This window comes from Vidua chalybeata, chromosome 5 (assembly GCF_026979565.1).
Source record: "Vidua chalybeata isolate OUT-0048 chromosome 5, bVidCha1 merged haplotype, whole genome shotgun sequence".
Lineage (NCBI taxonomy): Eukaryota > Metazoa > Chordata > Aves > Passeriformes > Viduidae > Vidua > Vidua chalybeata.
The window spans coordinates 63,804,813-63,829,288 of NC_071534.1; the positions used below are offsets into that span (position 1 = coordinate 63,804,813).

A 24,476-nucleotide genomic window follows, 5' to 3' on the forward strand; every position below is an offset into this window, starting at 1 on the left:
TTTTCTTTCTTACTGATTTTTTTTTCTCTTTGGTATATAAATTCTATTTCATCTGCATGATTTCCATTTATAAATTGAAACCCTTGGTAATATAATAACCCTTCTATATAAGAGGATTGAGAAAACTCAAGAGTGAAGTTATGATCAGACGTGTGACCTTACAGAGTAGGAAAAATACTTTAAGAATTAACACAGTAGGATATAATAAAATATTTACAATGTTTTATAAAAGAAAAAAAAAAAAGCTAAAAAGATTTGTACTTACCACAATATCTTTTCCAGCCCACTTGCACTCATCCCTTCGGGAATGTGATACAGGCCAAACAATCTAAAGACACAAAACAAAAATCACATTGTGTTATTTCATGCTTCAGCATTCACAAATTGCAAGCCAAATGCTTACAGAGTCCCTTTATCCAGTTTATCTTCACCCCATTCTTTTCCATATTTCCTTTTCTTTCTTAAAATTTGACAACAGAGAAATGAAATACTGGGAAAAGAAACAGGAATAATAGGTGTCATTGTAAAATCAATCTTGATGTCTGCATTGTGAATTTCAGCTGTGAATCTCCAGTCCTAATGATAAGAGGGTTGGCTCTCCATTGACTGAGCGTTCTTTTAATCTTTTAAATCTCACAAAATGGAAATACAATCTCACATTAGAGTCCCTGCATCAGAAATGAGGTATTTGCTTCTTCAGTGCATCTAACAGTTCACTCTTTTGCCAGTTCGGTTAATTAAATAATGAAAAAGGAATCATGGTATTTGACAAGTATTGCACCATCAAAATAGAAATGTTTATGCTGTTTCTATAGAGCCATCCTAACACTAATCCTAAATCTAGGTTTTCTGTAGTGTTTGCTTAGGAGAAAATGGATCTCACCTCATACAGGGAAAATCCAGAGACCCTCACAGTCAATTATTCATGTTTCTTTGAAAAGCTTTTAGGAATTACATATAGAATAAAACATGATCTTCCCATAAAATGCCAGGCTATTCATTTGGGAGCCCAGATAATGCAATATGAATGGCCTTAAGTCTGGATTACAGTCTTGGTGTTCAATATAGTTTGTTAATAGAAAGCAAAAGGCAAAATATTAAAAAAAAAAAAAAAAGATGGACTGCAGATGACTGAAGGGGCCAAAGGAGATGTTGTAGAAGATATTTGAACATACAGTTTGCAACATTTTTTAAATTCAAAATTTTCTTAATGAAATCCAAACAGCGATTGAACACTGTAAGTCTATAAAATAAGACTGAAAATTTTATGAGCACATTCTCTGTCTCAGAGGATTCCCACAACTTCCTGTTGCTATTCTCAGCTTAAAATGTGCAGAGATGTGAAAATTTAAATTTACTAGGTTGAAAAACATTAACCAAACTTCTCAGATATCCCAAAAGGACCGGTTCAAGTTTAGTTCAACTTTTGGGCAAAAATCTGAGTATTTTTCAAACCAGTATATTTCAAGACAAATGTTCTTTCTCCTTAATTTCACAGTAAAACCTTTTCCTCTAATTTGGTTTAAAAGACAGCTAAGTCAAACTGGGTTTAGTACATCAAAAAATTTGGCTTTTTGAGTTTTGATGCTGCCATCAGCATTTAGACAGAAACCTGAGGAGTTTTCTTAGATGGCAGAAGCAACAACTGGTGAAGTTTGAGCTGAAATGCAGCACTGGCTGCATTGTAATTTTGATTGAAGTGTCTTACACGACTCTCCTATCTATAATAAACAGATCCCCAAACTCTTAAAGACCTTTGCCTATTCTTAAATGTAGTCTAAATTCTCTAAGTCTGTTGCTAACGTACATTTCCATGTAACTGACAGTTGTTTATTTAATCTATTAATATTTGTATATAAAGTCAAATAGTGTTCTAAAAGTATCTGAATATGTAAGTATGTAAAATACAATCACTCCCATTCTACAGAGCTGTTTTCTGCAATGGAAACACCTTCTTTCCTTTAATTATTCCAGATGTTTTGCACATTAAGCTATTGATCCCTCAGAGAATTCAAATAAATAGCTAGTTTCCTTTATAGCTGCTCTAAAGAGAATAGAAAAGAAAATACTCAGTTTTCCTTTTATCCTCTTATCCTTAGAGAATACAAATGAATAGCCTGTCTTCCCTCTGAACAGAAAACACAAGGTATTTATTGCTATCATCTTAGGAAGCTAATAGTCAAACGGCCAAAAGGTCAGGAACACTAAGAAAAAAAAATAATCCCTGGGTATTGAAGCAATATATCTCTCATAAAAGGGTACTCTCTGGATTTTAAAATGTGCCATTAAAATACTTAATATAACAAATCAAACCTCCATCCCATTATTTACCTTTTTGGCATTTTGTCTTACTAAAATAAAGGAAAACTTAATTATTTATTTGGACTCCAATAAAAGAATGACACTAAACTGCTTGTCAGCTTTTAATTAGTGACCAACTTTTACTGGAAAATTACACTCTCCATCAAGAACAGCAATATTTAATGGACTTGTTCCTCCTTTATTAATACTGGAACTGTTTTGGTTCAAAAGCAGCAGAGCAGAGTGCCTACAAGTGCTGAGTTAAAGAAGAAAAATCAACACTTGGACTCCTAAATAGCTTCTTTTATCTGCAGACAAATACAGAGCAGTAAGGCCTTTCTCTTTAAACCATCACAACAGATGCTTGGCTTTTTTAGCAGTTGCCATTAAAGTATGTCTTGTTTGGGAAATAGCTGGATTATTCACTTATCATTTACTTCTTTTTTGTAGTCTGAAAAGAAAATATTGTAGATTATATAGTCAAAGGTCACAGGCTCATTATAAATTTCTTTTCATAGAGTCAGCAAATATTTTTGTCGTAACAGTACTCCTGACATCCAAACACTTACTATTTAATTCCAACAGTGCACAACATAGTCTGAGCAATAACGAGTCTTTAACATTCGAAGTACATATTTACATTGTACAGAACATGAATGAACGCACCTTTTGATATTCCTTGATGTTAACCAGGTTGAAAGAAAATATGTGATCCTTTGCTCCAACATACAGCCGACCGCGTTCTTCGTCCAAAAGGAAAGTGTGGTAACTGGAGCTATTAGCTAGTCCATTGAAATTGATTACATTGTTGGATTCCAACATTTCTGTAAGATAAAGGTAATACTTCTGTTGTTAATATGGTTAAATGATATAGAGACTTTTATTTTGACTTATACAGATATCATTTTAGGAATTTGTGCTTATGATGTAGAAACAAGTGAAAGCATTATTTACCTGGGCTCCTGAATGTTTGGTATGAACAAACATTCATAAATCTTGTGAGATTCAGCTCTACAAAGAGGTCAAAACAACAGTGAAATCAATTTAAAACCTGTTTGAGCTCTTAGGTGGTAAAGTTCTATCCATGTAGCTCATCAACTGTTGGACAAAGTTCAATTTTGTTCAATCAATGAGATTTGCAAGGATAAACCTGGGGATAACTGACTGATAACCACATCTAAACACAAAATCTATTTCCAGCAGAAAAAAACATTTCACAAAGATCTCTAAGTTATGAGAAAAGGGATAAGAATGACTAGCTGATGAGATAAAATAACATGTAGCACCTATTAAATGTATTATCTTCTGAGCTTTCTCACACAGGCAGCATGTTGCTCCCTTGCTTGGAACAAGACTTTAACTAGAGAAAGTAAGCTTCCTTCTCTTTAAACTCAAGAGCAATTTACTAGTTCTGATATTCCTCACAGAGATTTGCATTTGCATGGACAAGATTTTTTTTAAGTACAAGGATCCACAGAATAATCTTAGCTATTCAAATATTAACAAAGTCATATGCATTTTTCTGAAAAATATTTTTACCATAAGTTAATATAGACCATAATGGTATAAATATTCATGAGAATGCACTTTCTTTCTGCCTACCTATATTCATATCAGGACCAAAACCAAACCATCTCTATCATTTTAAGGCACCTCTTCATTAGTAAGTCATCAATAAGAAAGTTTCCTGGTGATGACAAATCCTACATGGTTTAAGCCCCGAGCTTGTGAATTAAGAAGGCAAACATCCAGCTTTAGGAGCAGGAGCAGCTCCATTGATGGAGCCATGAAGACAGATGAGAAAGGGAGTGAATACATCACATCCCAAGGGCTGATGGCCAGAGAGCATGGCCTGAGCTTCAGGTATGTAATGTCTGCATCAATTCTGCCACATGTGCAAGCCAAAGATGTATGTAACTCCTCTCAGACCACATGCCAAATGCCTGCATGTCGAGGATTCACCTAACAGTGCAGCTACCTTCTAGGACTTTTTGGTTTTCAGTAAGATCACTCCCATTTTCCACCATTATTCCAATTGAGAATTGAGTATAAGATAGCATCCCATATACCGATAGAAATCAGGGAGAAACTGCTGTTAAAAGTTTCTGCCTAATTTTCAACTCATTTTCCTTCTTTTTAACTCATTCTTTTGTATTAACAAGGAAGATGTTAGGTGGAGATTTTCTGGACCGAGGTAATAGTGATACTTACGATTTTACAGAATTTCACACCTGCAGCTTTGTAGCTCTGCAGATGTTAAACCTATTTTTGATGTTCACTTACACCAGGTGGATTTTGAAGCAGGTTGAAACTCTGCAAAAACATTAGTAGGCAACATACTCAAGGAAGACAAACACTGTTAGTTGCATACCATTTAAGATAGCTTTTAGCTTTAGTATGTTTTGTATTTATTTGGAAAAGCTCTCACTACCACCAAAAATAGTTAATTCATGTAGCAGTGCAGCAAAGCAGACAGAGCAGACACCATATTTTGTTCCTTATTCTACACTTTTTGTCACTAAATATAACTATACATTTATATCACAAATTGTACTGCTCAAGACTGAAGCTCACTTTTTAAAAAGTATTTTTCTTTTAAATGTAACAATCGAATTACCTCAAGCAGTCTTGTCAAAATAATTCTTATGGCTTCCTGCCAAGTTCTAGAATTTGACTCTATTGTCCTCCAGTTCACTTATTTGCATTTTGTAAGAGACTTTACTAATTCTCTTTACTCTGTAATGACTGATTCAGATGTTGAATGTCGACTCGCTGAATAGTGAGTGATGTAGATGATTGATTGCTTAACTTGTCTTAAAACTCTCTCTTGGCTAGAAATGCTCTGCTGTCATGTGTATCTGATCATTTTTCTTATAATACAGCTGTCAAAAACCTTTGTAATTTTTTTCATCTTTGTTGGTTTGAACTCGTATACATATGATTCTGCCCTTTGTGACTGCAGCGTAAAGACAAGTGTCTGCCTAAGTCGATGTTACACAAAGGTAAAACTGATAAAAATTAAAACGAGATCAGTTAGGCACACAGCTACTTGGCTTAAAAGAAGCCTGATATGATTTTGCTAATGCGGAGTTCTAAATATTCACATCTACAGATGGTGATTGATGTTTTCTTTTCTTTCTAATATTCATGAAAAATGTGAGATCATAGCATGGGAGTCTAAGGTTTATTATGGCCAAGAGTAAATTACATCATCATCTTCACTGTTCATAAGTCTCCACAGTAAAACTTAAAAGGACCAGGTGTGACTGTGCAGGGAAATATATAGTAGGGTTTTTTTTCTTGTAATTTTCTGTGACTTTCAGAGCATGCAACCCAAACACTGTCGGGTTTTTTATGAACATGTAATTTAAAGTCAAACTAAAAGCGAAATTCCATTTCCTTCTCTAAGAATGGGACATTTCTTCTAGGTTTTAATTCAGTATGTGTCATATTGTCACATTACTGACTTTTGCAGATGACAACTGGATTTCCAGGATCTGTTGCCCAAAAGATTAGGTCTAGACATGCTCCAAGCAGTACATTTTAAAGCATGTGACATCAGGTTTCTCCTTGTCAGGGATAAGGTTGAAAATATAGGCTGAGAAGAAAAATGTCATTTGTGTGTTGATGATTCTCAATCACTACTTATTTAGGTAGATTTGAGCTACATCACAAGTAGGAGGAGAAATCCTAAATAATTGTTGCAGTTCCTCTGCTGTTGATTCTGACTGATATTTATTCATTCAGTGATGAATGTGGCTTTACAGGCCACCCTGGAACAGGGTGTTGAAGAGCAAAGCAATGGCATTTGCACAATCAACACAAATTAAGTATTCCACCTTCTCAAAGTCATTAATTTTAAAATGTTTACGATCCAGTGTCTTCAGTATCCAATGAGTGTCTATTACTGAGAGAAAGAGAAAAGACAGGGCTCAATCCCAGAAGGGCACTGGCATCCATCAATTCTACTAAGAGTCCATCACTCATGCTGGCAAGGTTAGTGGATGATCAGTGATAACATAAACCAAGATTTACAACAAAGATTGCATTGTAATGACAAGGGGAAATGATGAATGCATTCAATGAATCAATGAAATTAATACCAGCTACTAGCATAGCCTAAATATTTTCTGGGTTTTTTTCTTATTATTAAATGTTGGCCTAGATATGTTCTATGCAGACAGGTAAAGGCTGCCCATTCATAAAGTCATTTTTTCCTTTTTTTACTTCCTCTATGATCTGTGCAGTTATTTTTATTGCACAGATTAACATTGCTCCGCCATTTCTTCAGTAATTTCCCAGAGAATTTCTTCAGTAATTGCCCTGAGATAATTTTCTCATTTCCTTTTGACGCATCCTCAGCTGTAGTCACACCTGTAGCTTTGGACAGGAATGAATGAGCCCCATACAACGAACCACTGCACACTACAACTAGCATTGTCTGTGAAATGCTGTATGAGGTAGATTTAAAGTGGGTGGTGGTATTTTGCGGGTAAAAGAGATGTCATTGCTTTTGTTATTGCTGCTTCATTCCCACATTTATTAAGTGTTGCAGGTGACCAAAACTAAGTTTCAAATGCACCATATCTTAAAAAATAATCATATTATAATGAATGTGATGATCACTGAAACCAGATGGAGGTTGAATTTCTTGGGGTTTGTGGGCTAGATGCCCCTAAAAACCACTTCAACTAGCTTTAATTCACATTCCTGACTTACTTGCTCCATCTTAGTCTCCTTTCTCTGCCAGTGTCGAAGCCTGAAGTATTTGACCTTTCCCAATGTGTTTTTCTGTAGACTCTGCATGGTCTTTCTTCTATTAACTGATGTGTCTGTTGATCCAGTCTGACTTGTGTCAGAACATTCACTTTGCCAGAGAGAGTTGGCAAATTTACAGAAGAAAACCAGTCCCTAACTCTCGCCTTCGTTTTAATATGTGGTTATTTAATTTGCTAATGGAATTGTAACTTAATAGTATATATACACACAGAGGGCCAAATTCCTGCTGTGAAATCCATGGAGATATGCATGCGCAAGGAATGTAGATTTGGTTTATTTTTATCACACTTCTTCATTAAAGAAGAAAACCACAGCTATAGCTAAGATGAATACAGTCATGCAGATCCTGAAGTTTGCTTTATCCATGGTTGGTATTCCACTGTAAACCTTGTTTTATGTCTGTGTTCCCTCAGTGAAGTTTGTCAGGAGGAGAACATAACAAAAGAAAACCATCTTACTTTTCACTTACCTACTAGCAGGCAAACTACCTGTAATCTTTTTAGCAAGAGGGAGTTTGTCTGTGTAACAACGTAGAAAATTTGTGGGATTTGGCCTATGTCCCTGTTATAGAGTTCACAATGACACACACCATCCAAGACTGTTTTTGTTGATAAGGGTCAAAAGGGCACATCAAATTCCCTAAAATCCAAAGGGAAGGTTACCTAGTTTCCTCAACAGGATTCAAATCTGGTCCTGTCCTATTCCTGGTGACTCTGCAGAGTGACTGGATCATACAGGGAGTGCTGCTCGTCACAACACGCTCCTGAAGCCAATGAGTGGGTTGCTGGTTGCACAAAACTCTCGACCTGCATTCCTCTGCCAGCAGCGATAAGATCTCGCTGGAGATCTCCCAGTAGTAGGTAAAAGATGAGTCAATGCCATTATGCCATCAAACAGGGATTTTGCTGAACTGTGAGCAGTGCCTCCCACAACGTCATGCTAGAACATTTCCTTCTTCTCTCGCCAGGCTTCTACTTTGGCTACAGAGGATCAGGTGGCCACATGTTTGCACATGCATTTCTTGCTTACACAGATGCATATTGTGCCTGTTCTGTGTATCAGTATGTGTATCTTTGTAAATAATCCCAGGTGTAAATTAGTCATTACTCTTTGAGTAATTATTTGCTGAATTCTTAGATACATGTAAGAAAAGGAGTGGGTATTTTAACTTCCAACCTCTCCTGTAGCTTCCCCATTTCATTGCTGTGAGTGCAGATGGTGACTTGTGCCCCAGTCAAATAGTTATGGAAAAGGCAGGGACTGGCAGGAAATCAAGAGAGCTTCCTGCAAGGCATGAGCCAGCAGAGCTATGTGGCAAAACCATCAATATAAGCATGGAAAAGGCACCGTACTTGTTGGGAGTCCAGTCCCCACCTGGACGAGACAATGACTGTCATACAGTGAGACACTTCAGTGGAGTATTTCCATATATAATGGAAGACCCTAGTCTGAAATCAGGTGAGCTTGACCCCATGCCAGGTCTAATGCTTAGTAAAATGGACAATAGCCTGGAGGATAACAACTCCTTTCCCCCTCATCTAGGATTTAACTACTTAATACCGCAATTGTTTCTCGTCTTCTTTTCTTTCATTGACACGTCACTGGGACCTTAGTGAGGAGAATGGTTCAGTCACCCACCCTAGTTAAAAATAACTTGCCAACAGTTTGTGATACAATTCAAACTTCTGTAAAACAAAACAAGGAAAATTAATTTGCCCTTTTTTTTCCTTTTAGCATTTCACCTGAGGAGGGGGAAAATTAATTGCAGAAACATTTGCTTTGTGACATCTTTTAATTTAACTGGTCAGATTATATGTCTTTCAGTTATATTCAAAACTGTTCCAACATTTCCACACTATTTTTGCCAGTAAGTCTTTGATTCCATATTAGGGGCAGAAGACTAATGAGACATAACCCATAACCATTATCATAACCCTCCCCTCTAAAAAAAAAAAAACCCCCAAAAAAAAAACCCAAACCAAAACCAAAAAAAAACCCCAACAACTTATGCTGCTTGGAAATACCAGAATGTGATCAGTTTTATCTCAAATGAAACAAAAAACAGGCTTATGAAGTGTATGAGATCACAGAGTGCAGAAAGTGATTTATCCATTTTTAGAAACGTAACATGAAAACTTGTAATCAGCACCTTTGGGTTTTTGCTACACTTGCGTTACAGAAACTTGAAACTACGCAGGGTTTGTTGTTGATGGCAATTCAGTGTTATTGTAATTTGAATGAGATAAATCACTGGGAGAAAAGGGAGGGTTATCTTATCAGTAATCAAAATACAATTGGAACAGAGCCCCTCACAGCTGTTCAATCAGTCCTAGCTTTCATCCTCTTCATCTACCTTATCATAACAGTTGCCAATCACCTGGTTTCACTGAACTCTACTAAAAGGAGAAAAAAACAGTGCCATATTTGTTTTTGAGCAAAACTTTTGCTTCTGAGAGAACATGTAGTTCAGAAACACAGTTCAGGGAATTATTACAGTTTATCAATTAGGGGTAGCTAGGACAAGATATACAGTTTTTAGTGCAATTGTGATGTAAACCAAGCAGTTTAAATGAAACACTCCTGCCTACCTTTCACTGCAGCAAAGAAAATTTGAGGGCCAGGAGTATAGTTTGATTAAAACCAGATACCTGGATAAAGGAATGTTACACCCATGTTTTGTTTCAGTTGCACCAGTATAAGCATGGAATCCTTTGGCTTCAAAATACTGATGCATATGTTTTTTATACTGTAAAAGTGAGAGAAGATTTTAGCTCATTAATGTCAGCACTATTTAGCTACATGACAGCCCTTAAAGTGTTTTTGGTTTGTGTAATTGAAGGGGTCACATGATATTTCAAAGACATAAAACATTTACATTTTTAAAACCAACCTGTTTTCCCTTTATTATTTGTATTATTTGTCCTTTTGGTCTCTGAAAGTGAATCCAGATTATCCCTATGGCTCAGCTATTTTCTTATAAAACATGAGGAATATTAACCTATGAGCTAAACAAAGACTTGTAATGCTTGATCTCATACATTTGTAAAATTACTATAACATCCCATTTTATGAATTTGGCTTTGTGAGAAAGGTTATGGCATACATTTAAGCATGAACTTCTCAAGTATTTAAGCCCAACATTGTTACACAATCACAGACTCACATTACCTATACTACCTATAGCATTTTTTGTGTGTGTGTGATGCATCAGGCCAGAATATATGATGGCAAAAGGAGACCATAGTCTGGTTTTACTAAGACATTGTCTGTCTAAGGGAAAATTCACCTGTCTTGAGATTTGAGTAGGTAACATCTTTGTTACCTCCCATTTGTGCTGCTATAAGAACTGCTCAGGAGAAATAATGAAAGTGATGCATCATACTAATGAGCACCCAGATCTTAAGGAGATCTAGAACTATCAAGGTTCTTTAAAATGTGGCAATAATATGGTAAAATAATGATCTAGTGCAAAGTTTATAAACATTCCAACTCAAATATTAAAAACACTGCAGGCGTATTAACTCAGCCCTCTGAGTTTGGTTAGCCCAATGTAGCACTGTGTGACCTGAAATTGCACTATCTGAGCTAGCACAGGTAAACAGCCAACTAAATCCTATTCATTAAATAACTCAGTTATCAGATCTAGTTAGAAGTTAATCAATTTTCAACTCTCTCTATGATACTTCTATGAAGTTAGTCTCCAGCGAGCAGAACCGGTACTGGTTATCAATTAAGTAAAACTGTGGGTAGCTGTAACTTCAAGGAGTGATTACCTTATCTATAAACAGCACTGGCCTTGTCTCATTAAATATCACAGCACAGAGGCACAATCACCTTTGCAGGGACTAACAGAGACAGTTGTTCCAAGCAGAAATGAGGGGGGAAGACTGTCACACCCCATCCTCTGTATGCTTGAGCTACATGTTGGGTCCAAGTGCAGTACAGAGCACAGTTGCTATTTACTGACTGTTCCCAAATAAAGAAAGAATTCATTAACTTTTTCTGCCAGAACAAAAGCAAGGCAGGAAAAGAGCTGCTGCTCTCTACAGGCACAGCTACTTGCTCAAGACATTGACCATGCTGAAGTATAAGTGCACCTGAGTTACCCTGAAACTCACTTATTTACCCACAGTATCCAACAACACTGGCTAAGAAGCCAGGAAAGATTAATTGATTTTGCTCTTCATCTAATTGTTACTCAATGAAGCTATATGTTGAATTTTTAGGGTGTTTTCTCAGGCAAGCTACTTCGAAGTTAGCTCAAAAGACATGATTTTATTCTGTCATAATCATGACAAGTCAGGTATACAGTATGGAAGGACAAAATGTCTACACGATGACTTTTGTACAAGTACAATTTGAGAAATTTTAGGTTCATTTATTTATCATTATTAAAGTCAGTTCATCTTCCAAAGAATCATTATTTCTGAGCAAAAACTCAGACATAAAACTGACTGAATAATGCCAGAACCTGTCAGGATATTTGGGGCCTATTACATTAAAAAATTACTTAAATACAATGCTGTTTTAGAAAATTCCATTCTGAAAAGGGAATCTCCTAACAACTGAACCTGAAAGTCACAAACCCAGTCAGTGCAATTTACGCTGACTGATTTTGTGTTTTACACACCATGGACAATTAGGAATCAAAAGTAACAACAATGTTCACATGTGTACTGGAGTTATATTTATGATAAAACCCTTCCTCATGCAAGTGTATTTCTTTCCCAGGGCAAAAGTATTATTTTTTAACTCTTAAAGAAATCCTGCTTTCAGATACCAAATCAATGTACTTCAAAAATAAGTCAGCTCATTTAGAAGAACTAGCAAATATGAGCTGTTAAGTTTCAGAGGGATATCAGAGGAAATTTTTTAAAAGATTGGTAGTTTTATTTTCAAGTGTGACTTTGCTGTTTGACAAGCAAACTACCATTGACTCTTGGAAAGACTAATGGGGTAGGTCTGTAAAGGATTTAGATGTCAAAATAAGAATGAGGGTGACCTGCAGAGGGTGAGCCATCAGTAAGTGAGAGTGTCAGTGTTTTCACTGGCTTAAGAGGCTGAAAGGGAGAGTGTCTCTCCAGCTTCAAACACTGGGATGGAGGAAATCCAGCAGAGGTAGATTCAATCTGAAATTAAATGAGATCTAAACTAATCAGGCAGGTTTAGATTTGATAGGAGCAAGAAATTCTTTGCTATGAAGGTGGTAAGACACAGGCCCAGGTTGCTCAGAGAAGATGTGGATGAAACTGAAACTTTCCATCCCTGAAACTGGTCAAGGCCACGTTGGATGGGGCTTTGAGCAATCTGGTCTAGTGCAAGGTGTTCCTGCTCATGGCAAGGTGTCCCATACTCTTGGAAGTAGATGATCTACAAGGTCTCTTTAAACACAAACCATCCAATGTTTCTATAAAGTCCTTCTCTGATGCATTTTATTTTTATTACTGAATTGACAATATAAACCCTGCACAAATTATTTACTAAGGTGAATTATTTAATATGCACAATAGGGTTAGGAAGATTCCCTGGAAATCTAGTTGCATATGCAAAACTACAAAATAGAATAAGTAACACTTGTGTTTTCAGCAGACTTATGATGGAAGATGCAACTGACCTGCTTCAAAAAAGGTCTTTTTATGCTCGAAAATCATGTGTGAAACTCTTGTCTCTATCTGTATAACAACTTTTCAAAGTCCTCTGATTAGTAAGACGCAAAAAGGACCTTGGGTGAGTCCTGCTAGCAGGTAAATCATTATAATAATTGTAATTTATATAGCAGCTGGCTTAGATGGACTGTGTCCAGGTTTTCATATATGGATACATATCACTGACCTCATATTCTTAATTTCAGACATAGCTATCAACACTCCTGTTAAAATTTTGTTTTTTCCAGAATGGATCTACCCTTGACTTTTATCACATATTCAGCACTTTAAGGAATTGTCTTTTAACATTAATAGAATGGATGAGTAAAACTCATGCTTGGATTTACATCCTTCTCTCTTCTGATAGCTCTTGTTTCTTCTAATCTGTAAGTGAGGTTTTGGATGAGTTTCAGCAAGGGGCTGAAATCAATGACTGCAGTTAAGCAGTCTGTGTAGCTCACATACAGATACACACAGCTCCACTGTGCACTTTAATTGCAGCAAAATACAGCAGGGATTTCTAACCCCTGACACTCCTCGCATAGACTTCCATGCCAAAATAAAGTGATGATGCCCAATTTTGCTCTTAATTTATCCTAATGAAAATCAATGGATTTACACCATGGATAAAACATTCTGATTGTGGTGGTTCTGCAATGTGTGTAATATATTTATTGTTCATTAGAACAAATTAGTAAACATTATTTATCAAATGTTCCGACTTGCACCTACAATCTTCTGTGCATCAAAAAGGAATTTCCAGTTTTTCCCTTCTAGCCAAATGTCATAAACATAATTAATCATTCAGCAGCAAACCCCCATATCTCAAATCAAAGTGAATTTTCTCATGCCTGATACTGCTCTATCAATCAAAATTTTAAATGTCTTTCAAGTTACACAAACCAAATTAGATCTACTTTCACTATTTTTATAATTGTTACACACTCAAATAAGAAACAAGAAATTTATAATTAACTGCTACATTCAAAATGGAAAGTAAACCTTACAATTTCTACATTCATTTTTTTGGGTTCTGGGCATACTTTAAAGGGGCAGGGAGGAATGCATTTCTACCTACAATTTCACTAAACAGAAGCAAACTTGCAACAGTAATTCTGACAAGACCAAGAAGCTACAGTGTGAAGAGCTTTAAATAGTTTTAAAATCACCCAAAATTTGTCTTAATCCACTGCACACAGCACAAAGTTAAGCTGCAGAAATTCTTGACATGGGCTGTTGTAAATGGTAAAATTGGTTATAGTTTCAAGGTGTAAAGTGGCAAAATCAAGAAAAAGAAAACTTTAAGAGGCTATTAAATTTAGAGACTCAGCCTCTAGCTCACCAAGTTCAGGAATTCAACTTGCAGAAAACTCCGAGAGTATTCTGGGGAACTGTCACTCTCTGATTGACCTAACCCTGTTATCTTCTACTGTGGAGAACCCTGGTTTTGGAAACACCATACTGTGTGTTTGCTTTGGCTGTGGCTGGAGACAACATATTTCCCTCCTAATCGTGTGTGGATAAAAATGCAGCCATGACCTGAGTTTTGACAAGGAAAGTGAAGATGCAAAACTTGAAATCTAATTCAGCAAAATGAATGCTGCAACTCCTTTCTCAGCTGGCCATGGAACCTCCCTCATCCTTCCTCTTCCCCACTCCACCTCCCCTCCTCAACCCTTTGGGCTCCTTCCCGGGTGAGTGGAAGTATCTGCAAAGAGCATAATTTCATAATGATTGAATTCAGTTTCTGTAACAGCATTTCAACCCCTAATTCCTTTTAAATGCCTTTTGTTTTGAAATAACTTGTCCATATTAGATCTTTTAAGTGAATTTCAGAAAGACCCATCAACAATTTCCAGTAGAGATGGAAGAGAAAAAGTGAGTGGATTATCAGCAGCACTCAGGTAGCACCTCCTGTCTGGCTGCGCTTAATGCACGATGAGGTTTGGATACAATTTCACGGTGCTTGACCTCAGAGCACAGGTTCACTTGCTCAAAGACAAGTCAATGTAAATACAGTTGGATTTGTTTGAACAACAAATCACCTGGTACATCAGCCTCTATTTAGAGCAGCCCCAGAAGGGGATCCAAAGACAACTGAAAGTAACTTTATGATGTTTTGACTCCAAGACCACTCCGCCAGTCCCACCTGAACTGGCTCGTAGCAGGTTCCTGGTGGCTGCTCTCAGCTGACAGGGCCCAACTGCAGCATGTCCAGCCCCATCTCCTCCCACCTCCTGCAGCAAATCTCAGTAAGAGGGAGGTGACAAGCACACAAATTAGAAAAAATTAAAATACTGTTCCAAAAGTAACAAAAACCAAGCAATAGTATGTTCAATGAAATTAACTTGGAGGGGAGGTGTGGCTGCTGGTGTGGCTGCCTGCTGTGCTAAATATCCATCTTTTTCCAGAGGTTTTATTCTTTTCTACTCTCTTTGAACTAGCAGAAAGGTGATCTAGTCTACACCACTGATCCTAGGTGTCTCATCATTCTAAATAAATGGTAGCTCTTCTTGCATCAACACAATAGCATCGTTATCCTTAGTGTTAGGATCAGGAAAGAAAAATAATGGAAATTTTTATTTCCTAAGCTCCACTGGAATATAAATGAGAATCATTATATTATTTTTCCTCAAGCCACAAAAACTGCACTTTTCTTACGAAGACAGAACTCAGAGCTCACATTCATATCATTTACTTTGTGTCCCTGTCAGAACAGAAGCCTTTAGAGACTGATCTGTAGACTGAAGGTATCAGTGAAATGGTCCAGGCACAGTGAAATGGAAAGCAGAGTTTGCCTTCTTATCTTTACTATGTAAAATGAGAATTACCAATATCTAACAATTTTTGCAAAATGTACTGTAAATTTTAACCTAGTTTATTTTTCCACACTCTGCATTTTATGTATGTTTGTACGTTTTGAAGCAGGGCCATTTTTCACCTGGATTTAGGAAACATTGTCCACTGGCACCATATTGCCACGCCAGCACAATGTGAATTTAATGAATTTCTTACACACGTTGTGTAGCCTCAGTTTAAGTTTGGTTCATGTAAAGGGCGCATTAAAACTTGGAATGTTGTGGGGGAAAAGGCAGGGCACTTTCCAGTTCCCCTTCCAGACCCAATGATATTATTCATTCTCGGCAGCTCCACTGGCTACTCTACTAATTTCCCTCCAAAAGAATGCTCCTTTGGGTGCAATATTCCAGTGTATGTGTATGTCAACTGCCACACAGGCTTCCAAATGCCCACATTGATCCAAGATACCATGAGTCACTGTTGACAGATGAGGAACATTCACACAAAATCCCTGCTGAAAGTTAAAGGAGAACTCACATTTTTCCTTGATGCTCATACACTAACACATTGTGGTTAATGGTACACTCCTGAGATTTTGGGGTGGGAGGGAGAATTAAAAAAATTGAAGTTACAATTCACCTAAAATTGAACAGGACACTGATTCAGTGTTTCCAAATTAGTAGGCACTGGGTGGTTCCAAATAAATTCTAAAGCCACATTTTAGCAGACTAGAAACTGATATAACTATTGCTTTATTGCTTTTAGTACACCCAAATTAATTTACAGCAGATGTGGATGTAAGTTAAAAACTTTAACTGAAATGTACTAAACACGTCTCTAAAACTTCTTATTGTCTAGCAAGATTTTGATTAAATTTGGAATAAACTAATGTCATAATATAGTTCCTACATGTTTATAATGTATGAAGACTAAGTAATACCCAAGAAAGACATTGCAAAGCAGCATCGTGACATTCTGTTGCAGACCACATTCATACTTCTAAGATAGCTGGGAAAATGACTCCGTGTCCTGATGATGAAGAAGTTTTCTACTGACTCATATATATTTGAAAACCTTCAGGAATAGATATCTCACAGTCTTGAAAACAGTGCATCAGTGTACAACAAATACACTACTTTTTACAAAGTTTTCAAAACTTATTTCAACCATTTGTTTCCTGTAAAGTCATAGAAATATTCAAAATCAAGTCTTTTGTTTTATTTTTTTCCATAAACAAATGTAATTCCAGTAGCAGTTGACACGGCTTTGAGTATAATGGCAAACACTTGGGTTTATTTCTAGCCAGTCTAATTATGAACGGCATCAGGGTAGATGTGTTTTCTTTTTGTAGCCAGTTATACTAATTTGACCTTCTGGGGAAACAATTTCAAAATGTCAACATTTGCATGCCTGAATCCTGCTATGAACTAAAAGGATTCATGTGCAAAGGTCCTGCCTCCAGCTGTGACATGCTACTTACCTCCTCAGAGGGAGTTAACACATTAATTTGAACAAATGAAATTAGAACAGCCAACTCTCCACGGTGGGCAGAGGAAACATACCCTGGCCATAGTGGCTGACTGCAGTTTCAGTGCAGTATTGCTTAATTAAACTGTTGTATGACAGCTGCATAAAGAGTGCATAAACACCCCACAAAAGAGGAGGTCTTTAAGCTTGGAGGTGTAAGTGAACGTAGTACTGAGTTCCTTAAAAGGAAAGTTACTTTTGTCCTTTTTAGAAGTAAAACTTTGAGATTTAAGAGAATAATTTACACGTTTGCTGGTTTCTGCAGATGTATATTCCAGAAAGCTCTCCTGAGATTCAGATGCTAACAAGTCTGAACAGGAATCTGGTAGAAAGGTCTGCAAGTTGAGGAAGCTCGCATCTGCTCCACTGCTTAGTTCAACCAGTTTGTGACCCTTGAGGTCTAATCCAAAGCCAAGCAAAGGCAGTGGGATTTTACTGATTGTGCTGAAAACTGCATCAAGCCAATGGATTAAGGGTATGATTCCTACAGGACCTATGTTTTCAGGAACCTCCTCCAAAGCATTTACCCTTATAACCTCAGAAACTTTTTTTTTAAAGTATGTACTTTAAGCTAAAACACAGGGTCCCAATGGATGTCACTAGGTAACACTCTTATGCACAGAGCTCCAAGTCCATTCCTCATTTTGTGATTAAACGTTCAAGCTGACATGCTTTTCAATGATCTCTGTAAGGAAAATATAAGCAGCGTGAATTTTCTATTTTGACTTAGTCCAACTCACCTGAGCTGAAGTGGGCTTTAGGAAGCAGGATTTGGTGTTGGTTCAAATACGTTCCTTGCATGTCCCGCTGTCTGCCATGCTATCTGAGAACTCCATTTCAAAATAATGCTAAAATAACAAACGGTGTGCACTACACCTAACCTGGATACCTGATCTGGGCCCAAGCTTTAGCTATGTCACAAAGCAGTTTGCTGAATATAAGTGTTAATGTAGGTCAGTGGAAGTTGCGAGGTGCCCCTGAGGATCTCCATAAAGAGATCAAGTCTGCCTATATTTAAGAATATAAATTAATCAACTACCATTTTATTCTGCAAAAGAGACCTCAGCATTAAGCTGGAATACAGTATTTTAACTGCAGATATTCATTTATTATCATGACAGATTCAAATGCATGTTTTTTGTATGTTATCTTTACTTTGTTCAATGTGCAGAATGGATGAAACATCAAATTTATCTTTCTTTTTGAGCTTTTCATTATTTCTCCTAATGACTACACACCCTTCAAATGCTGGTCTGGAATGGGGAATTATTAAACTGCTTTTCACCTATACCAAGGCAAAAATCCATGTCATGTTTCTACATGATTCAATTGAAAAGAAGCTGTTCTGATTCCTAACTTATGTAGGCACAAGAAGAGAGAAAACAAAATTACCCTGAACTAATAGGCATTTGATCTGACTCATCAACCCCCGATATTTGAGAATAGTAGGAATCTGTTTTGTCCCCTGTCTCACTCATCAGACTAGAATCTGCAATAAATGAAGTAGGGGTGTTACACACAGACCTCACCTTGCTGCTTTATCCAGCCTCATACTGCTCAAGAGATTCAAAAATGCCACAGAAATAACAGGGAAAAAAAAGTGTAATTAATGGTTGCAAGATACTTCTGCATATGAAATGGGCTGCTGAATTCTCCAGTTGTGTGAGGAGAGAAAGGTTTCCTCTCTGGAATTCAGACTTATTAGTAGTCCAGGCTCTAAGTCACAGATTCCATCCCAAGTGAATGTGTTGGCCAAAAATTTCCAAATAGAAAGAAGCAAGACACTCACCATGCAAACTTTCAATCCAGAGTGTTACACATTTTGAGAAACTAAAACCATCAATTTATCACAGGAAATACCAGGCAGTTAATTAGTGTTCAAACAATTAGGCATTTATTATGAGGAAACATATGACTTCTAGCCTTAAAACTTAACACACCTTTCTTCTGAATTCAGAATTTAAATCCCAATTTATATTTTACACACTAAAATGTTTCTGCAAGTCAGGAATATAGACTGTTCAATAAGTAGGGGAATACACTCCACATTTTACCATGGAGTAAAAGCAGAATGAAATGGACAACCTGTAGTTTCCTCACATCGGAAACCTCCATATATGCATGCACATCCTAATTCCTGTATAATCCTGAGTGGTTTACCTCTTAAAATAAACAGACTCTACCTTATGTCCTTACTGGATTACTGTGAGTAGGATGTTTACATAAAGGATATAGCTAAGTATTCACTGAACATAACAAGAGTACAATTCACTCCCATACATTAGAGCCCATCATAATTTGGTGGCTATATTTAAATAAACCAACATTTAACTGTGCTGGCAATTACTATCTAAAATTAATACTTTAATTGTGTCCAATCCTTCCACTCCAGAGTCTGATTCATTGGAGTACCCATTAAGTGTAAATATGAAGATGAGAATTTTGTGCGAGAGAAAGAAAGCATAATTTATAGCCCAGGTGTATTAGATGCCAGTTTAGTAAACATTTGTATTTTCCCAGTTAATAATACTAATTACACTGTGCATTCCCCTTCATGCAGAGATCTAACCACAATCTAATAAACAACAGGACCCAAGTCTCATTGTCAGTCACTTATTTGGGCAGTGCAGAAGAGTTTCAAGATTGAAATAAATGTTTTAAACCTTTCTTGTACTATCCTAATTGTGGGTTATCTCCATGACATGAAGCAAAAAATCCTAAAGTTGTGCTGACCTGAACTGTGCTGAACCACAAAAACCAAGCGCCATTTCAGGCTGACACAGCACCACAAGATTGGAACTTGGTGAGCCTGAGTGAGTAATGTCTGTGGAGAAAAAGAGATGGCTAAGGGGTGATCTAAGTGTTGCCTTTGATTACCTGTTGGGCACAGTCAAAGAACAAGAGGTAACATGCACAAGTTGAGTCAGGGAAATGCTGAATGGGATATACAGAAAAAACTCTTAACTGCAACAATAACCAAAGAGTTTACAGTCTTCACTCTTGGATATCGTCAAAACTTGACACAATTAGATGCAAAACCCCCAATCTAATTCTGAATTTAATCTTGCTTTAAGCAGGAGGTTGAATTAGAACCTTTCAATCATATTTTTTCCCTATGCATATTAATATATTGATTTCATGGTGATAAATTAGGATTTAAAAAAAAAAAAAAAAAAAAAAAAACACACACAAAAAACCCCCAGGACATTATTCGCAAGTTCCTCTTGTTATTAAAACAAACAAAAAAATCCTCCAAAACTTATTAATCCATCTTAAAGCTGATTTTTCCTGAGGTATTCCTGAGGGTAAGAATTCCCTTACAGTAAGTAAGAGCAGAAAGCAAACAAATGGGCAACAGGAAATATGGCACACTTTGGTCCTTGTAAAGCAGCTGGGGGATACAGTGGAGCATAAATACTACAGCTTCTGTTTTACTGAGCAAATTAGCTTTTCCTAAAAGAGGACTGAAATGCAAAATGTATTACAGTTTATGCATGTTAGATATGTCAAATATAGGAATTCAGATCCAAATTTGGCCAGATTCTCAAATAGCATAATAGATGGCAATATAGCTATGTAGATTTTAGTCTACTTATCACATCTTCATTTGTTGTCCCCTCATATTCACAACACAATCTCTCTTTAAGTAAAAGCATTTATAAAACATGCAAACATGAACAGGTAATAGTTCCTCTGGATTGATATTTTCTACAAAATAGTCCTTTATGTATTAGTGCTATATGCTTATTACATGACCACATTAAAGATCCACATGAAAAAATTTCATGAGACAAAGTGGTAAATAGCAAATAAATGGGACACAGGTAAACATCACCTTAATGGTGATTAAGTAACAATCGCAACACACTGGAAAGATTTGTGTCCTTTTGACTTCAGCATTCCCCAAATCTCACTCCAGCTGCTGGACAGCATGTGCACCACAGTCATAAACACAATGAGACTTAACAAACATGGTTTCACAGTCTATTTTGCAGAAGAATAGCCTGGAAGAAATAGTGAAGGTACTTACAGAGTTCAGAGTGTAATTTGTTGTGGCTATTAAAAAAACAAGGGAATGTTGATACAGAAGACAAAAGAACTGCAGCGTAAAGAGTTTAAGTCCTTTTCCTTTTATGGCCTGTTACTGCATGGCTGAACATTGCCACTTTGTATTTTCAGAACATACTGAATTTAAGAAAACTCTTTTGTTCCATTTGCAGCCCACATGCTGACACAGCATCTCATCTCTTATTGCTCTGACTTAACTATTACCTGATATATTTGATGTGCTAGAAGATAAGAAGCACAAAGATTCCAGTTACCTTAGAGATACCAAAAGAAGAATCAGTTAGCAAAGAACAGCTGAGAAGAGACTGTTTCTGGCAGTTTCACTCTGGGGTGTGTGTTAAACCCACAAATGTCAGTTCAGACCCCATAAGTCAGGAGTCTTTGTTGGGGCTCTGCTGAGCACTGAATGATCTCACCCTCTCCTGACTCCCACACACAGAGGTATACAGGGAAGAGCAGGCTCAACCAGTCTTAAATTCCTTTGACAGTTCAGACTCCAGATAGATTCTGCAGCAGTGGAAGCAGGGCTCATAGCAACAGTTAGAGATATGTTTTGAAGGAACAGATTTATTCAAGGTTAATAAATGTTCTACTGTCATTTTCCATGGATGGTAGTTCTAGTGATGAGCAAATCCTCACAATGGAAATCTGGCTCCTAATGGTATTTTTAAAAGCTTGCAGGATCTGATAAGGCACTATACTAGGTGGAAAGGACTGATTCCCATATAGTTCCCATGAAAATTTCTCAGACAGCGGCTTCTCAAAATCTGAGCTCTCACAGCTCCAGCCTTGTCTAGAATAGACGTAATCAACCTGTATTTCATCAGTATTGCATCAACTTGATTTGTATCAACAATCTGAAGAAGATATATCTCAAGATGTCTTATTCTTTTAAACTATTTTTAAAAAGAAATAGAATTCTGCTGTTTAATTTTCCTTTGGGAAAGTAAGTTCCATGATTGTGGCAAAAAATGTGAAGTAGATGACCCAATAAAAATCAAAACCTCTGATTTTTAGTTGGGAAATAGAATAGAGCATGGGGTAACATCATCATTAGGATCATAGCACAAACTAGGAATCTCCATAGCTCTTCAAGTGATCATTTTACCTACTAAAAAGGAAATCTTTATGAATACATGGCATGAAAAAGCAAACTGCTAGAGAGTAAAAGCTCTCTTACCAAAAAAAAAAAAATTGTACTGTGGTTCCAGGAGAGACGAACACTCCTAGCTGGGTTCCTGAACAAAGGATATCAAATGAAGGCAGGAGGAAATAAAGCCTGACTCCATGTGATATGTGCCAACTGTGGTCTCATAAAGCCAAGAAATCTTGGAATGCTTTGAGTATGTAATATTTTTAGAGCTCTAATAAGGCACACCTGAGCTCCTCTTTACCACATTTAAAGACATGTGCCACAGAAGCTAGATTTTGCTATGCCTTTTTGCCTATTCCAGTAATTAAAAAGTATTCATGTGGAGAACAGAGCAGTCAGTTTGCCTGTTCAGATTCCTCTGAATTACTCCTACATACTGTTCCAAAGGGCATAATATATAGTAATGTTCTCAAATTTTTCTTAAGTCATTGGGCTAAGAGTAGATGACACTTCTATGTCTGCCTTGTTGAAATCAAATATTCTTGTATCTCCTACAGATGTTCTTCCTCAATTCCTTGACTTACTGGACTGTATATCTACACCAGCTGTCTTCCTTCAGCATCTCCAGAATTCTGAGCCAGAATGAGAAACAAACCTGTCTCTACTATTAATAAGATTTATTTTCATTTTACCTAACTAAGCAGTGTAGTAAAAGAGAAAACTGTAAGAATTAAGTTATTCTACACCAGACACACAAGCTACAATAACCCCACTGTCCATCCTGGTAAGAAGGTATTGGTATCAAAAGTTACACTGCACAAAGAGAAGTCAAAATGAGCAATGACAGCATGAAGGAACTGAGGGACTGTTGGCTTCACTCCATGCAATTTATGTTCAGGAAGAGGTGATGTTACCCAGAAGCCAGATGCAGTCCCAGCAGTGCCAGAATAATCAGATCTCATATATACAGTATATGTGATCCAGAGATGGAATACAGGTAGCCAGTCATTTGGAACAGTCATGTGCCAAACAACTCTAGTAGCACAATACTAGGAAAAAAGACATGGAATCAAAATACACACTGTGTCTATCAAAACAAAGGAGAACTAGGAAAATGTTAAAATACCTACGTTTTACAGGAATCCAGTTACATTTTTATTAAAAATAATAATAATATAGAATTATGTTAGATTTAAATGCTGTCTGCTTTCAAGTCAAGGAATTTAGTTTGTATGTCATCCAGGAGTCAGCATATCAGTACAGAACATGCATAATTATTCTTTCCGAGTCAGAAACTGGGCTGGCACTTTCTGTACTAGCTGATCTCCTGTAATCTTTACAATTATTTTCTGCTACAGTATATTGCAGTACTGATCCCTAAATACACACACTGGTTGTCTGCTATGGCAACATCTTATTGCTGGCTTGAACTACTGAATGGGAGGCTGCAGAAAAGGTTGACACTAAAGTGCCCAGTAACAAGAGTCAGCACAACAAATTTTGGTTAAAAACCAGCTCAAGCTTCTTCAATGTGAAGACAGTTAACCACTGGCACAGAGGGCTAGAGAGGCTCTGGAATTTCCAACTTGAAGATACTCAAAAGCTGCCTGAAGAGAGCCCTGAACAACCTGATTTAATCTGCCTTGCTTGGGGCAGGGGCTGGATGTTAAACCTAAGGACTTTCCTTTTGGAAAGGAGCAGCCCTTTCCAACCTAAATTACTCTGGTTTTTTAATGATACACCTGCCCACTGTCATCATCTATAAGGGTAAAGCAAGCTCTTACTTACTCTTTTACTGTTGTTTTCACACAGGCATAATTTTTTTTTTGTTTAAAATACATATCATGCCACTTCTACAGCAGTCTACATGGTAAACTTCTTTCCTCAAGTAGGAAGGAACAATCACAATGATGAATTAGGGTTTTCTGTCAGGGCACACAGGCACCTAAAGCAGAATCAGTGGGGTAAAACAAGCTAAGATACCCAAGATAATAGCAGTGTATGCATGCCATGTGTTATGCAGCTGACAGAAGAAACTCTAAGGTTGATCAAGTCCCCTAAAACTGTAGTTCAGAGAAAACTATTCCATCCAGTTAAAATTATAAACTGAGAGAAAACTAACACAAAAGCTTTCCCCAATTTTCTGTCAGTGAAAATGCCAGTAATTTTGCTGCTGCTGTTGTTGAAATAAAGATATCTCGGGAGCACAAGAACACTGTGGGGGTGGATAAAGTGGCAACCATAGACACAACTTCAAGCAAGCA

General features: G+C 36.9%; 1 protein-coding gene across 1 annotated transcript in view; it reads right to left on the reverse strand.

Moving 5' to 3' along the window:
- The window catches only part of SEMA3A (semaphorin 3A), a 172,452-nt gene that overhangs the window by 121,457 nt on the left and 26,519 nt on the right, over window positions 1-24,476 (reverse strand). Inside the window, exons 2-3 of the mRNA XM_053942375.1 lie at window positions 2,968-3,125; window positions 266-328 (exon numbers count right to left, since the gene is read on the reverse strand). Of these exons, the coding sequence (XP_053798350.1) occupies window positions 266-328; window positions 2,968-3,125 (221 nt within the window). The remainder of the gene's footprint in view (window positions 1-265; window positions 329-2,967; window positions 3,126-24,476) is intronic.